Source organism: Talpa occidentalis, unplaced genomic scaffold (assembly GCF_014898055.3).
Source record: "Talpa occidentalis isolate TD23 unplaced genomic scaffold, MPIMG_talOcc4v2.1 talOcc4.13, whole genome shotgun sequence".
In the NCBI taxonomy this organism is placed as follows: domain Eukaryota; kingdom Metazoa; phylum Chordata; class Mammalia; order Eulipotyphla; family Talpidae; genus Talpa; species Talpa occidentalis.
In genome coordinates this window covers 81,325,843-81,343,276 of record NW_023601322.1, presented here as the reverse complement: position 1 = coordinate 81,343,276, position 17,434 = coordinate 81,325,843, and the positions used below count along the sequence as shown (strand labels likewise).

General features: G+C 33.6%; 1 protein-coding gene across 9 annotated transcripts in view; it reads left to right on the top strand.

Annotated features, from left to right (window-relative positions):
- CSNK1G3 (casein kinase 1 gamma 3) overlaps positions 1-17,434 on the top strand; it is an 87,039-nt gene that overhangs the window by 33,050 nt on the left and 36,555 nt on the right. For all 9 annotated transcript variants that reach the window (XM_037509446.2, XM_037509444.2, XM_037509447.2 and 6 more), the window contains exons 4-6: positions 1,603-1,672; positions 13,452-13,600; positions 15,133-15,367. In XM_037509446.2, coding sequence (XP_037365343.1) covers positions 1,603-1,672; positions 13,452-13,600; positions 15,133-15,367 — 454 coding nt within the window. The remainder of the gene's footprint in view (positions 1-1,602; positions 1,673-13,451; positions 13,601-15,132; positions 15,368-17,434) is intronic.

Here is a 17,434-nt window from a genome sequence, read left to right as displayed (position 1 = left end):
AAATGCAGTCACAAGTGTTTTTGTAAATGAGAGGTGGAGGAACATTTTGTATACACAGACGAGAAGGCAAAGTAAATAGAGGTGGAAATTGGAGTGATATACTCATAAGCCAAGGAATCCAGGCAGCCACAAGAACCTGGAAAGGCCTCTGGAATTCTTCATAACAACTTCTAGAGGGAGTGGGCCTATGCCAATATCTTTACTTTTAGTGTCTGTACTTATGTCCTGCCTTCTCAAGAAGTAAACTCATAATTTTCTTTTCTAATAATCTTCTTTTTTTATAATTGTTACAGTAGAAGTTCACTCATTTCTTATCTGAAGTTTTTGTCCTGGTCATAATTTCATTACTTCTCTTGATATAAATTTCGTTTTATTTATACTTTGGGATTCCTATTCCTCTTGAATCTGTGGTTTGTTACCCTTCACCAATTCTTAAATATTCATGGCAATTATTTCTTCAGTTGCTGCCTTTGTTAACTTTTCTCTTTTTCTCTTAAAATTCTGTGTATTTGATCTTCTCATAGTATTGTCCAGATCTGTAATCTTTTGTATTTTCACTTTTCTTCCTTCATAATACATTCTGTAGAGTTTATATAGATGTACTGTATGTAATTTTCTACTTTGGTAGACTTACTTTATTCCCAGTTTCCTTATTCTCTTTTCATGTTATGTTAATCTGCTGGTAAACTGAGTGTCAAATTGTGGTTATTGTAAATTCAAAAAATTTTTGAAGTTCTGTTGGTTCTGTCTACATATTCTGTTGCATAGTTGGATCTTGTTCAACTATCTTACTCTTTTATAGTTTTCTGTTTGCTGAGGATATTTTCACACATTTGTTATTTGCTTTAAATATCTAAAATGTCTTGCTTCTCTTTATGTTGTGTGTGTGTGCATATATATACATTTCAACATGTTGTGTGAGAAAAGACCACACAGACATATCAAACTTATACTGTTTGCTGTAAAATATGATTTAGGTGAACACCAATAACAGACAAAAGGAATCCACAGGTAATAGAAGTGAAAAAGTTATTTCTTCTGAAGGAGGAATGATGGAAATGTGCTAAAGATTTTTCTAGGTGCTAATGACACCCAGTTAACAAAATTCATGGACCTAATACTTAGGAACTGTATATTTTATTATAAGAGAGAAAAAAAAAACTTTTAAAAAGACACTGTTGCTACTATCAAATTTTACCTATCTCCATCTTTGTTCCTTCTTGTTTTTCTATGACTTGACTTTAATATAGTATCTTTGCACCAGAAATGTTCAGTTCAACTGTGAATTCTTGGCAATAGGAGAAACAGAGTAAGGGCCACCACTTCCCTAGTCATGAATGTTTGAATGTCTTTAGGGTCTAAGAATGAAAGTATAGATTTACCCAATGCCTGATGTAATAGCCTTTTAACCTTATGTACATCTATGCTATCAGTTTATTTTACATTGAACATGAAGTTGATTTTTATATGGATCTAACAGGGAAATAAAGATGCCTAGTAAAATATTGCATTATATGAGAGTTGACAGCAATATTTATAACATTTGGAATTGGAGGCTAGTGATTTCTTTAATAACTGAAACTATGTTGTTTTTTAAATCAGGAGCCCATGAAATCCAGAGCACCACAGCTGCATTTGGAATACAGATTCTACAAGCAGTTAGGATCTGGAGGTAAAAATCTTATATTGATTTAAAATTTGGAATAGAATGGATTGTTACTAATACCACTCTAGTTTTAAGGAGTAGAATTTTAATGTGGTTGAAAAGATTGATTTCTTAAGGCTATACATACTAGATATTTTCTTACTAGAATCTATGTTCCCTTTTGATTTTAAATGTATTTTGGGGGTTTCTTGTGTTGCTGCTAATATGAGTAGAGAACATTGTGAAACAATATAATTTGAGACTGTAATGTGCATATAACTTCCATATTCTTAGCCTTTTAGAGAATAACTATTGGAATGATTTATGACATTGTGGTAATCTGAAAAATGCCTTCAAAATATTTATATTATGTTATATTCTCTGTAATCTGTAAATGTTTCCTTATGGCAAACTTTGCAGATATGACTAGGTTAAGGATCTTGAGATGGGAAGATTATTCTTGATTATTCAGATGAACCCTAAATGCAGTCACAAGTGTTTTTGTAAAAGAGGAGTGGAGGAACGTTTTGTATACACAGAAGAGAAGGCAGAGTGAATAGAGGTAGAAATCGGAGTGATATAGTCATAAACCAAGGAATCCAGGCAGCCACAGGAACCTGGAAGAGGCTTCTGGGATTCTTCATAACAACTTCTAGAGGGAGTGGGCCTATGCCAGTATCTCGATTAGCCTTGTGAAACTGATTTCAAGTATCTGGCTTCCGAAACTGTGAGAAACTGAATTCTTGTAGTTATCAACCACAGATGTGTAGTAATTATTATATGCTAGGAAACTAATAAGAAGTGTAATTTTACATAGACTCTAAATTTAAATGAGAATGGATATTTTTGTGCTACTGGGAAAAACTGAGAACACTTCCTATTGTATACTCTATTTCCTTTATGGTTGAGCCTCTTCTCACAGCTCTCCTTTTCCCGTTCATTTTTCTTCTACTAAGGGTAGTGATTTTACATGTACAGCTGTACAACCTAGGATACTTCATTTCCTCAGATTTAATAAACTGGGATTTTTTTCCATGTATCTTTTTATAAGTAAAAGTTTATATTATAGATGGTAGACTGTCCATTTCTTAATATATTATTGCATTCTTTTTTCCCTAAGAGCATGCTTTCCAAATGAGTAGCCATTATGAGGACAGTAAATTTGAAATTTTGTTTTAATGTTTATTATTACAGACATTTAAATTTTTTTATTCCAGTAACATTGAATTTTAACATTATATAAGTTTCAGTTGTGCATCATTGAGCTATTGACTTTTTATAACGCACATTTAAGTCTGATACAGAAAGGTCACCAGGATTTATCAAAATTATCACTGTCAAGTGAGATTTAAAGGATGGGGAATTAAAATTAATTTTTTGTGAGACCATATATATTAAAGTCTAGCTAGTGATAGAAGGCCCTAAAAAGCTAAGTTTGTTGGCCCATATGCTGGAAATTCAAGGCAAGGACCTGTATATAACACCATCACTGTGTCCAGATCTTGAAAGGAATAGGATGAGATCTCTCAGCAGTGAGTACAGAAAATGACATGAGGAACAAGGGCAAAAACTGTTAAACACTGCATTGGTAGGAGTGGCTTTGGCTATAAGTAACAAAAATCATGACAGCAGTAGCTTAGACAAGTAAAGGGTGTCAGGTAAAGAAAAATAAACAGTGGATTTTGAGGTGGCCATTGTAGGGTTGATATAACTACTCAACAATAAAGGATTGGTCTGTCTCTAGATTTCAGCTTCTGTTTTTAGCATGTGGCTTTTGTTTTTATGATCCTGATCATCTTTATGATCCAGTCATAGTAAGGAGGGAAAAAAATGAAATTACTATCTGTATAAGAATAACTTCCAATTCCTTATCTCCTGACTCCATTCTTAAAATCTGGTTATATGTGTATGTGCCTGTTGGTATCAGAAATTCTGTATTCCTGGAATTCAGCCTGCTAGTTTCTTTTCCAATAATTTTCTTCAAAAAAAATCTGCTTGCTCTTCTGAATTTACTTATTATACTGGGGAAATACCCTTTCAAGCTGAAAATGTTAGTCTCCTTTGATTTCTTTCTCTGAGCTATTTAAAAAAAAAATCATTTATTTATTTACTTATTTATTTATACATACATACATACAAGCACTGGGTACAGTCAGAAGTGCGGGAGGGTGAGAGAATTCACCAGAGCCAGAGTGGAGAGCATAACAGGCAGACGGACCGAAGACACTGCTGAGGGGAGCAGTGGGTGAGCCAGGAGATGTCTGCCATGCCATGTGGGTTTCTCCCTGGTCAGCTGGAATCGAACCTGTGCTGCAGAGGCTGAGGACAGCTTCATAGCGGGCGCTCAACCCCTCTGCGCCACCAGGGAGGCCTTGATACATTTTTTAATTGCACTAAACTTACTTTCCTTTGAATAGATTTTAATCACTCTGTATGCCTCCATTATCTTTGGGATGTCTTTGTTTCTCAATGAATTTCTTCTTACTTCGGGCCAAACTAAATGTTAACTCTTTTACAATACATTTACTGACATCTCTTTTTCTTCAGTGAAACTTCTTTTGCAACCTGGAATAATTTTGAATCTATCTTTATTTTTCTTTTATCATAACATATTTGCATGTGTTTGTCACTTGTACTTTATCTCAACTTCTTTGAAGGCAGTGAAATTAAATATTCATCTTTTTATCGGCAAAGTTGAGTAGAGTGATATTTGTATACAAAGGGTTGAAACAAATTATTTTTGTTGTTAAGGTAACATTGGTTTACAACACTGTATATGATTAAGAGGTATAGGTTCATACCGCTTCAGATGTATGTTACAACATCACACATTACCACAGGACCTATAGTTCTTCATCCTAATCCATTGGGTCCTTTCCCCCCTTTACTTCCCACACCCTCTCCAGTAACCTCAATTTTACATCCAGATATCTAGAGTCTGTGAAATGATAAATTCTTAAATTAGAAAAACACTGTTTTCTTTCATTAGAAGTGAATTGATGTTTTAATATACAAAATTGTTACATTATTGAATTTTGACAGTGGTACAAATTAAAAAAATAATTTTATTCATATTATCCTCCCAAGTACATTTAATTTTTCATTTTAGAAATTAGAAATAAAAGGAAAAAAATCAGTGATGAGAATTTTTTAAATTAATGGAAATTATTACCCAAGAAAATACTTAGATAGTTTAAATTATCTGGACTATACAGTTTATCCCACCCATTTAAAAATAATTGCTTTCCAGGGAATCATTGGTTCTAATTATTAATATAGCTTCATCCTCAACAATTTACTTTAAAAATGTTTAGTTGAGTTGTTGATCCGTCATTAAAATGCATGGAACATATTTTGAAATGTATGGGTAAATTTTTTTGAAGATCTGTGATTCTGAGTAGTATTGCTTTATATTTTTTCCTTGATATTAGACAATTTGAAGAGACTACATACTTAGCAGTTGATTATTCCTTGTAATTTCCTGGTCACCTGATAGCTTGATCATAGAAAGTAAAATAACCTTTTTTTTTTCTTGTGAATTTTTGCTTATCAAAGGAAGTAAAATCTTTTTTTTTTCTGTTATACATTATTCTTGGCAAACCTTCATAGAAATGATACTAAATATAATCTTTGAGACCATGCATATGCTAAGTCTACTATTTCTCAAGTGAGTGGCTTGACATTTTCAACTGTAGTTCTTAAACAATATTTTGATGATAGCAGCAATGCTTATTTCTAAATCTATCCCTTTAGTTTGTATCATCTAATGACTGTTAAAAAAGCTTTTTCTTTCAGTACCGACTCTGTTATTTTTACGTTTGTGCCCTATTAAAAAATTCAGGTTTTTTAAGTGTTTTGCTCTGATTTATAGATGCCTAAGTTTCTGTGTTCTTTTCAAGGCCGTTGAAAACTGTCTGTGATTCATAAAAAGTTCTTTTTTTGTTTTAGCTTAATTGCTTTTAGAACACATCTTAACTACATGTAATATTTCTAATTCTTTATAGATGACACTTTGTATGGAAATTTCTATGTTATGCATTGCTACATATTTGTCCATTTATTTGTGAATATGTGATTGTTATAGCAGATAGAAATGTACGAGGTTTTTCTGTTGAAGTTGTCATTTTTGGAGAATGCATATTTTAAAAACTGCTCAACATTATCACTACAAGAAAGAAGGGTTAACGCACAGGTTTCAGCTTGGTTTATATGGTATAGGTAGTAGGATAGTGTGGTTACTAATTATAGTGTTTTCAATGATTAATCACATAGGGATATTAAAAACAAACCATACTTTTAAATAGAGTATGACTAAATAAATGGTGGTGAGGGATTTAATTTTCTAAAATACAGCATCAATTTTGTAATTCCCTCTGTAGTAGTAAGAAAACAGTAAGTAAAGCCATAAAAAGAAATTTCATAGTTAAGGTATTTAAATATAATCAAACAATGGGCAAGACTGTCTCATCAATGGAGAAAAAAAGAGTGAGAATTCATTAAAAAATATAAAGTAGTACATTGTGAGAAGAAAATTTTTGGCAGATTGTAGTTGGGGTTAGAATGTTAGCATCCATTTTTTCTTAATTATTTAGATCAATGAATAACAATAATGAAAATATATCATGTGTGATATGCAACATAATTTATATTCAATATAAGTATCTAATTTCACATAGTATTGATTCAGCATTCATGTTATCTTCAGTATACTATGAACAATAACTCATAGGTTATGATGATGTTATTTTGTAGGTGATGTTATTTTTTAATGTTCTTTGAAATTCAGAGTAGTTTTAAATGTTTCACTACTAAGTGTGATTGTTGAGGTAGTTTAATGGAAGGACTGTTATCAAATCAAGAACTCATTGCTCCGTTTTACTCATATCAGAGCTTACTACTGAGCTTGGACAGCAGTTTTCAAACTTTGGGTGTCAGGGTCCTTTTATTTTTAAAACTTTGAGACTTCCAGATGGATTTTGCTATGTATTAGAGCTATTGGAATTAAAACAATTAATTGCAAAAAAAAAAAATAAATAAAACAATTAATTGCTATGTTAATTCATTTAAAAATAACAACAGTAAAATTTAAAATAACAGCTAAGTATATTTTTCAAAAAAAAAAAAAAAAGAGGAAAGTGGCCTTGTTACACATAATTTACAAATGTCTTTTATCTCTGGATTAATAGAAAGTAGCCAGAATCTCCTCTCTCCCATATTCAATCAATTACAACATCATGTATTAGATGGCCTCTGGAAAACTTGACTTACTCACTTGTGAGAGAAGGAGAGTGAAAACGAAAATAACACCTGAGTGTTACTATAAAAATAATTTTGATGTCAATGACCTCTGTGTGTCATGGACCACTCACCTCTGGCCCTAAGTGTCTCCAGATCACATGTTGAGAACTGCTGAGCTAGGAGTTTAAGTATTTGTGCTAAAAGTTAAGAATGCCTTAAAGCAAAACTTCGTTGGAAAAGAACATAGTGTAGGTGATAACTCTGTACTGAGTATTTCTAAGCAAGATTGCAAGTTTTCTTAACTAGATATGTAGAGTTTAAATTCCCAAAAAGTGTGTAGTACTTTTGTTCTGATTCCTTCTGTTTAAATTTAAGTAAACAAGTCTGAACTTGAAAAGGGAAAGACATGATATTATTCTTTTAATGATATGGTTAACTATTATCCGTCTATAAGGAACCTGACCTGGTACAAAATGCCAGACTTCCAATAGTTGTTTCATGACTTAAATTAATTTTTTGTCACATAAAGGGGGAAGACTGAAATATAAAATGAAATGTTTCATAAAATTAATTTTGGAAGAGTAAGAGTGAAATTGTGTTTTCAAATAATACGTGAATTCTGTATTCTTGGTGCTCTTAAGATTTTCTTGGGTAAAAATATACTTGATTTGAAAATTTAGAATGTTAATAAGCATCTCTGAAAATTATTGTTGCTGCAAATTATCAGAGCTAACTTTCATGAATTCACAATAGCTGGCTTTTTATAGTAACCTTAAAAATAATTTTAAAACAATTAGAATTGGGTGGAGTATAAGTTTATAGTTGAAAATGCACTGGGTATAAGAACAAATACAAAGGCTTGCTTTTGCTCATGTTTGGATGGCATTCATGCAATTCAGTAGCCAAATACTTTGATCAAGAGACACAGCTAGTAACTTAACACTCTTTCCTGTTTTCTGCCACCTTTCCCACTTGCAAAAATCTTCTGTGGTTTAAACTACCAGATGTATGCTACTGTGGTTCTGTTTAGTTTTGGTTTAGGCTACTCCACCGTCCCTGTTTGCCCCCCGTAGCTTTACCTAACTCTTAACACTTTAATTTGTTTGCTTAGTCTTAGAAAACTGTCCAGACTTGTCCTGGAAAATGAAACTCTTAGCTTTCACAGTACTTGCTTTATATTCTTGATTTCTCTTTAAATTTATAGCTGTTGATTCTGTATACTAGTGACATAAAATTTGCATTAAAATTATTGATAGTAATTTAAGAAGTTTCTATATGCATTGACTCATGAAACAATATTTTAAAAATTTATTTATTTTTTAATATATTTTTTACATCATTGTTCATTTTCAAACAATGTTTGTTCCCCCCACCTCAGTAGTCCCGATAGAGTTTCCTTCACCAGTGTACCTGTGCACCATCACCTCAGTCCCCTGTGCTCCTCCCTCCCTCCCTCTGATCCCTCTCCCTCCTCCTCTGCAGGATGTCTCTGATTTATAATTGTCTGTCATAAAACGATATTTATCTCAAAGAGTCAGAGTTAGATCTTTTTTACTGCCAAAGATCTGTGATGAGTCATACTTTAGGGTAAAATTATGATGAATGATAAAACTGAGGTATTTTCATTCAAATAATTTGACTAAATGTTTAATTTACTCATTGAAATATGATGCTGTTTATGGAATTTTGCCATTTTGTATAAGTAGAGCTACATAATTTTGAGATACACTGCAGCTGTTAAAGTAAGGAAATAAAAGGAAAATTAAAGCTGTTCCCTTTGTTCCTTTACTGATTTTTTCATGGTGTTATTTTAGAAACCTAAAGATACCCTGTACAGAGTTTGATTGACTCTGCATATTAGGTACACAGTGATTCTCCCAACAGCGAGTCGGCTTGCTTATATGAAATGTAGCAGAGCAGATTTACTTACACATATCTTTCCTTAACTGAGAATTTTTGTGTGAATAATTACAAATTTTGATCATGCTTAATGGGGATAGTTTGAGAAGAAGAGACCTGGAAGTTGTCAACTTGGATTGCAGAAGTAGGGTAGAAAATTTTGAATGCTGCCTTAGCAGAGTTCAAGCTAAGTGAATCATAATAAATCTGGGCTTTAAAGTGGACCTTCCTTTCCTTAGGGAGATAAGTTGAGAATGTTTGGAAGATATGTTCAGAACGGAGAGGAAGCCAAACTTGTATAAAAAGTGTAGACAGAATCTGATAGTATACTTTGCTTTATTCCTATCATGGAAGTTAATAGTTACGAGTAGAGGTAAGGTTATATAACTTTAAATATTAGGCAGAGTGTTTGAGAAATACTGGCTCAAGTACAGTTAATAGGTGAATTAAATAAATGTGGCCTTAATCTTTTTTCAATTTAAGTTTTTCTTTATGGTTCCAGAAGAATTTTATAAAATAATCTATTTTATTTCTGATTGTGAAAATAGCATGTGTTCTTCATAATAATTGGGAAAATATGTGAAAGTGGAAGTAGAAATCACCATTGCTTCCATTATTTTCTGTTCTTTCTGTTTTTTTTCTCCCAGTATCTTTTTTCTTCACATGTATGTTTAATGACCTTTTTTTTAGATTTATTTATTTATACAAGCACTGGGTACAGTCAGAAGTGCGGGAGGGTAAGAGAATTCACCAGAGCCAGAGCGGGGAACAGAGCAGGCAGACTGACTGAAATACACTGCTGAGGGGAGCAGTGGGCGAGACAGGAGAGGTCTGCGTACCATGTAGGACCCTCGCCGGCGGCCGGGGATTGAACTGGTGCTGCGGAGGCTGCGGGCAGCTTCGCAGCCCAGCGCTCAACCACTGCGCCACCAGGGGAGGCCCATGTTTAATGACTTATTAAAAGTGTATTATTTTATATCAATGGTTTCACTTATAGCAGGAATGTAGGGGAACAAAATAAGACATCAGTGTGAAAAATAATAACAGTACAAAACTCAACAATGCAAAAACAGACAATGATAAATCAGAGACATCCTGCAAGGGAGAGGAGGAGCACAGGGGACAGTGGTGATGGTTGCACGGGTGCCTTGGGGAAGGAAATTCTATGGGGACTACACCTGACCCCGGGGATGGGCGGGGGGGAAGCAAATATTGTTTAATAATGAACAATGAGGGCCTCCCTGGTGGCACAAGGGGTTAAGCACAGCACTATGAAGCAACCCACAGCCTCTGCAATACAAGTTGGGTCCCCACCTGGCCAGGGAGCAACCCACATGGCACAGCAGACCTCTCCTGTCTCGCCTGCTGCTCCCCTCAGCAGTGTATTTCAGCTAGTCTGCTTGTTCTGTCCCCCACTCTGTCTCTGGTGAGTTCTCTCACCCCACGCATCTCTGACCTGTACCCCAGCTCTTGTATGCATAAATAAATAAATCTTTACCCCCCCAAAAAAAAACAATGATGTAAAAAATAAAATATTTTTAAAGAGTGTATTATTTTAAAAATAGTCTCTGGTTTTATAAATAGCAAAGTTAAATAATTTAAAGTTAATGTTCAGAATTATGAGAAGTTAACATTAATAATTTGTATTTGAAAATTTATCTCCAAAAGTAGTTAAAGCCTGTGTTATACTTCAAAGAATGGGTATGACATAATTTGGCTAATTAGTTTAGGTTTGATGGATGTTTAAGTCATTCATAGTTACAGTTACCAAGGTCACCTGGTAGATAGACATTTTTTAAAAATTCTCAAATTTACTTGAAAATTGAGTTTTATTATTTGTTACAATAGAAACAAGTAGTTAGTTTCTCTTAAAGTAACAGACTGTACATTTTTGAGAATGCTTTTTTCTTTTTTTCCCTTGATTCCACTTCTGTGACTAGAAAAGGTGAAAGCGGACATCTTTGTCTTGTTCTCAGTCCTAAGTGGAAAACATTCAATTTTCCACTTTAGAATGATGTGAGCTACAAGATTTTCTTAGATGGTTTTTACCAGATGGAGGAAGTTACCTTTTGTTCCATATTTGCTCAAAACTGTGTCAAATGTGTTTTTAGTAACTATTATTTAGTAACTTAAAAGTTCTTTTTGCATTTATTTTGTTATTATGGTGAAATTACACTGGTGGTTTGTTTAATGTTAACCCAACTTGCTTTCTTGGATTAGATCATCCTTCATCATAGTGTCCTATTCACTCTTAAGCGCTTGTCAAATTAGTTAACACAGTGACAGTTTTTTAATGTTTTTCCATTTTTTGGAAACCTTTCAAAACATTCAAAAAATAAGTTGTTTAATAAGCCAAAATATATTGCCACCTTATTCATATATCATTTCATAACAACTTCAACTATTTGAAAATAGATGACTAAGAAAGAAGTAAAAACGCCCTTTGGCCGTCCTTTCACTGAGGGTCTCAGATCCTGTTTTATATTTTTTATATAGTTCTAACAAGTTTGATGCTCTGGTTTCCTTGAACCCTGCAGGTCAGAAGTAACAAGCTAAAAAGAGTGGAAATGAGTTGTTAGAGATTAGTGAATTAAAAGTATAAAAATTAACAGTGATATAGAGTGGAAGAAAGTTGTAGTGATAATTCTAGAAGTATACTAATTGAGAGTTGTTGATAAATCTTCACTGTAGCTTCAGGCTTTTGATACATACTCCAAAGTAAAAGCAGTACTTCAATGTTGAAATAAACTTTAGTGAGTGTCTCATCCACTGTCACTGAAACATTTTTTCCCTGCTTTCAACATGTGGGAGTTGGAATGACATATTTTGCTAAGAGTGGTTCACACTAAATTAGTGAATCCCAGTGGCAAGGTGATATATGCGTGTCTGTGTTGGGGTGGGTGTGCTGACATACATTCTTGTGGGTATATGAAAAACTGTTTCTGGGGAGGGAACCATGTATGCAGTTTGAATTTGTCTCCTTTTCCCTACCCCTGGCATAATTATATTATCTTCCCTGCCTGTCTCCAGATATTCTACTGTCTGAATCATACTTATTTTTGAGAATAACTGGTCTTGTCCAAACTCCTGATACTGTAGATAAGCAAACTGAAGTCTACTTGAAAGTCGAATGGTTAATACTAAGCCAGACTGAGAACTTAGAGAATAAACAACAAAAAGGAAATTATGGTCTTCAAACTCCTATAAAAGGAATATAAAGACTTTATTTATTTTAGAAAGATTATTTTCCCTTCTAAAATTATGTTAAAAAAAATCACCTGGAAGTAAAACTAAGACTTTAAAGAGAGAAAAAATTCATTTCCTCATGATAAATAAATAGGTAAATGTAATATTAAGGTAAATTGATCACCTATTATATGTCTGTTAGGAGTCGGTTCTAATAGTACAGTGATGACGTCTTTGCATTTAGACTTTATATTGGGAGTTTATATTATTTGGTATTATTGAATAATGCATTTTTTAGTAATAAGTGGCATAGAAAAGAGAATTTATATCTCCCAATTTCTGTGGGTCAGGAGTCCAGGCATGACTTATCTGGGTTCTTTGCTGAAGGTCTTGACAAGCTGAAATCAAGGAGTCTCCCTGGCGTGTAGTCTTATCTGAGGCTTAGAGTGCTCTTCTTCACTTCCAGGCGTACTGGTTATCTCCACAGTTCACTTCCTCATGGCAGTAGGCCTGAGCACCATTCTCTGGCATGTGTTTCTCTCCACAACATAGTTTGCATTTTTAAAGACTTCAAATATCCCTGATTTCTAGACTTTTTAATGTTTTTTTTTTTTAAAGATTTATTTATTTATGCATACAAGAGCTGGGGTACAGGCCAGAGGTGCAGGGGGGGAGAGGATTCACCAGAGACAGAGTGGGGAGCAGAACAGGATGATTGACTAAAATACACTGCTGAGGGGAGCAGTGGGTGAAACAGGAGAGGTTTGCTGTGCCTTGTGCGTCTCCTTCCTGACTGGGCATCGGACTTGTGCTGCAGTGGCTGCTGATAGCTTGATAGTGCTGAGACTTAACCCCCTGTGGCACCAGGGAGTCCCTCTAGACTTATTATAAAGGGATCCCTGTTTAGGTTAGGCCCATCCACTTGAACAGTTTTCCTTTGGATTAATGTAAGGCCACTGATGGGACCTCAATGATATCACCATTGGCCCGTAACATAAAATAATTCTGCAAGTAATATCTGGATATCTTGATTACATTTAAAGGAGAGATGGTATAGGGTTTGTGCACCTTTGCATATGAAGGTTGTACAGTGATCTTGGCAATATGCATACCACCGGTTTATTAAAGAGAGCAGTGGCTCCTTTGTTCAATAGAAGTGTAATCTTTCCTGTGCGCCAGGTGTATCTCTAGGCCACAGAAAGGTAAGGTTCACATGCCCAATTCTTCTCTGTGCTGGCGTGATGGAGACCACCAGTGAAGCAGTGTATAGAATGCAGTACAGGGGTAACCAGACTGTCCTGTGGACATTAGCGAGAAGGTATAGGGCGGGAGGGTTGGATCAGGAAAAATTTATTGTATATATGGCAAAAAGGGAAAAAATTACTGAAACTGCAAAATTAAAAAAAAACATTGATTTTTCTCAGATGAAAAGTTTGGTATGTAACATGATGATATTATTAAAATTCTTTTTCCTTACCCCCAGATGGTATACCTCAAGTTTACTATTTTGGCCCTTGTGGTAAATACAACGCTATGGTGCTGGAACTGCTGGGACCTAGTTTGGAAGACTTGTTTGACTTATGTGACAGAACATTTTCCCTTAAAACAGTTCTCATGATAGCTATCCAGTTGGTAAGTAAAACCAGGATGCTTTGAAATTGAAAAATTTCATGGTTTGTTTGGACACAAATTTATATCAAAGGTTTCAAGTTTTACATGATCTTACAGAGCATTCAGCCTAATAAAAATGTTCCTACTTTTAGTATCATTGTCTTTTTCATATTCATGTAACTTAAAAACTGAATCAAGTTTGTTTTATTTGTCTGAAAGAATTGGTATCTTTCTAACTCTAAGATCAGAATGTTTAGTTTGAGAATTAAGTTGTTTCCACATCCTTGTCATGTAGAAGATGAATACTTAGAAAGAAAACCCTCAGAAACACAGTTCTTAATCTTGGTAATAAATTTTAATAGCCTAGAAAAAGAAGAAATAAACTAATGAGAGAGTGTTATAAATTATTTAAACTACAGGAAACTAAAGGGAAACTAGAGGATGATTTTTAGGACAGTGTTGAAGTAAATACCAATAGGAATGTGGGTGGCAGAAGTCTTAATGTTTTTATATACTGACTCATTAATTCTGCAAATTCTGTGGAAATATTCAGATGTACGTAAAGCTTTTTGTGCAAGGATGTTTATAATTTAACAAGTGGGAAAAAATCCAAATGTGTAGAAATAGCAGGGTTAGTTGGTTAAATTATTAATAGCCAGAAAATAATTTATAGCCATTAAAAAATGTGTATGAGAGTGTTTTATGATCTGGAAAATGCTTGTATCACTAATTAAAAGTCATGCAAATTGTTATATATTATAAATTATATATGATCCAAAAATTTTTCACAAACTATATTGGCCTGAATGACTCTATGTTACATTAGCTGACAGCCATGAAATGAAGCAATTTTATTATTTTGTAGTGTTCTGTTGTGATTTGTACAATGGACATTATTTAAGAATGTATAAAACAGTTAATGAAAATGTACTATTTTATTATAGAGTTGGATTTAAAGGTTGTTTAGTTTCAAGTGCTTTTTCAATTTTTTGGACACATACAGAAAAAGTAAACAAAGAAGTTATAAAAAAGAAAAAGCTAGACAAGTTTTATGGAATGTTTTCTATTTTACACTTTAGATTCTGTTTCTTTGATATAATTGTAAAAGCTCCTTGATTATTGAACTGATAAGAAAGAATAAACTGCAACTTTATCAGTATGTGTGTTGACACTTGGGTTCAAAATTTTGAATCTTGCTAATTCAAGCAAGATTAACATTTAATATAATAAGCCTTGTTAATTTTATAAGTTAGAGTCATCTGAAAGTGTTGAATGAGCCAGGGTTACTGATTAAATGAAAGGAGTTCATGAAATTCAAACACTTTCATTTATAAGAGGCCATAATAATAAAAATGAAGATTTTAAAATAATAATTGAATATACAGTAGAGAAGCTATAGACTTAGCATTTATCATACTACTTTTAAAGAATTGAAACAATTCCTAAATTTTTGTGTTTTCATTGTGAAAATTCTATCTTGTTGCTATCATGCTTTTTTATGCTAGTCAAAGCCTAACAATGAATTTGTCATTTTTTTTTTTTTTTTAATCAAGATCTCCCGTATGGAATATGTCCATTCAAAGAACTTGATATACAGAGATGTAAAACCTGAGAACTTTTTAATAGGAAGACCAGGAAACAAAACCCAGCAAGTTATTCATATTATAGATTTTGGTTTGGCAAAGGAATATATTGATCCAGAGACAAAGAAACACATACCATACAGAGAACACAAGAGCCTTACAGGAACAGCAAGATACATGAGCATAAACACACATTTAGGAAAAGGTATGTGTGTACTTTATATAAGTACGGGAATTTGAATTCAGAAACTAGGCTAGCTTTGTGAGTTTTTATTTATTGTTTCTGCAGGTTACAGTTACTTTTGTAATTTTCTTTGGTCATAACAGACTTGAACTTACTATGGTTTATATTTAATCAAACTCAAAGTAACTTGTTTTACAGTAAATGAATAACAGATATTCTTACATTTACTATATATGTATTTTTTTACGTGATAACTTGATATGTCCAACTTTGATAGGGCTGGGGTCATCATTTAATTTATATGAGTATATTGGTGGTGGGTGTGGTATGGTAACATATACCTGAAAAGGTGGATCATGTATTTCTGAATAACATACAGTGTTGTAAACCTTAACTGAAAAATGTCAGAAAAAGAAATAAAAATAATTATGTAAATGATTACTTTGTACCTAATTCCTGATTAGTTCCAAAATTGAAAAAAGATCTAATATAATTGAATAAAATTACCTTCAAAATCCCACCCCCCAAAAAAAAAAGGAGTGTGCGAGTACACTTAAGTTTATCTAATTACTGTGTTTTCAGATGTTTGAAGCCGCCTTTGTCTTTCTTATATAGCTAGCCAGGGAGATAGCAATTGACTAGTCAGTTTAATGCTTAGAGGTACTGTTTACTGTGTATTACTGATATGACTTTGGGCAAATTATTTAACCTTTTTAAGGGGATCCTTATTTGAAAGAAGAGTAAAATATTAACTTCAGAGGACTCCTACTCCCCCTATTAATTTTTTTGTGTGCTGTGAGATAGAGCTTGAGGTTCTTTTGTTATCTCTCTGTCCCCTTTCCCCTTGGGTCACACAATTACTTGTCTTATCTCTTCAGTTTCTTTTCTTCTGTAACAGCTACTTGTCTTCATTTTTATATAGTTTCTTAACTTTTTTTTTTTTTTTTTTTTGGGCTACAGGCTATTTTGTAGAGTGTCCTCAATTTGGGTATCTTTTTTTTTTTCTAGAAGAATTGGGGTGTAGGCCAGAGGTACAGGGGGTGAGAGGAATCACCAGAAATAGAGCGGGGAGCAGAACAGGAGGACTTATTGAAATACACTGCTGAGGGGAGCAGCGGGTGAGACAGGAGAGGTCTGCTGTGGCATATGTGGGTCAGGTCCCTGGCCGGGGTTCAAACTCAGGCAGTAGTGGTGTGCTGAGACTTAACCCAGGCCATCTGGAAGGCCCCTGTGTGATAGCTCTTAATGATTATATTTGTATGCATTTTTTCCATAAATATAGGCATGATAGATTTCTAGTGCATTGTGTCTGGAATAGCTTTTATCACTTCCTTTAGATAGTGTCTACTAAAAGTTTCTCCACTTGAAAGTTTCTTATTTTACATTTGTATTTAAAAAAGTATTTTATAAGTAGATTTTTGAAATTGAATATGCTGCTCTTTATCACATTTTTGCCCACTAGATTTAGTATCCATTGATGATTTGTTTGTCTCCATCATCCTGCATGTATTTAATAGTTGATAGTCTTACGTAAGCCAGAACTTTCCCTTCTTCCCTGTTTATTTTCTTATATCAGTGTGAACTCATAGATTCTTATTGAAGGTATTATAATATATTGTTGTCATTATTTATTTTGATGCTAAAGTGGTCTTGGATTTACCTCCATGCTGACTGCCCTTTTGGTATCTTCTCATGATTCTTAGAGAACCTGTGCAGCAAGTTTTTCCAGGTTCTTCTTGTAGTTTGTCTGATTTGGCCACTGACCTTTTTCCAAGAACTCTTGGGTCCTTTAAATGGACAACAGTATATAGAAACCAAACTTTGATCAGTCAGTTAGTGGCACTGTAGTGAGACTTTTTTTGGTGTGATTAAAGATTTTAAGCACGGTTTAATGTATTTATTTACCTTGTTTTAGTTACCTTGTTTTGTGTAGTGTGCATTTGTTGATTTTTAGGAATTCCGTATAGTCTGGAGATAGTTGTATATTTGGGTAGTGTCATATATATGCTCTGAAAATTTTCTCTAGTTTGTTTCTTGCCTTGTCATTTTCTTAATGGCATCAGTTGATAAGGAAAAGTTGTAAAAGTT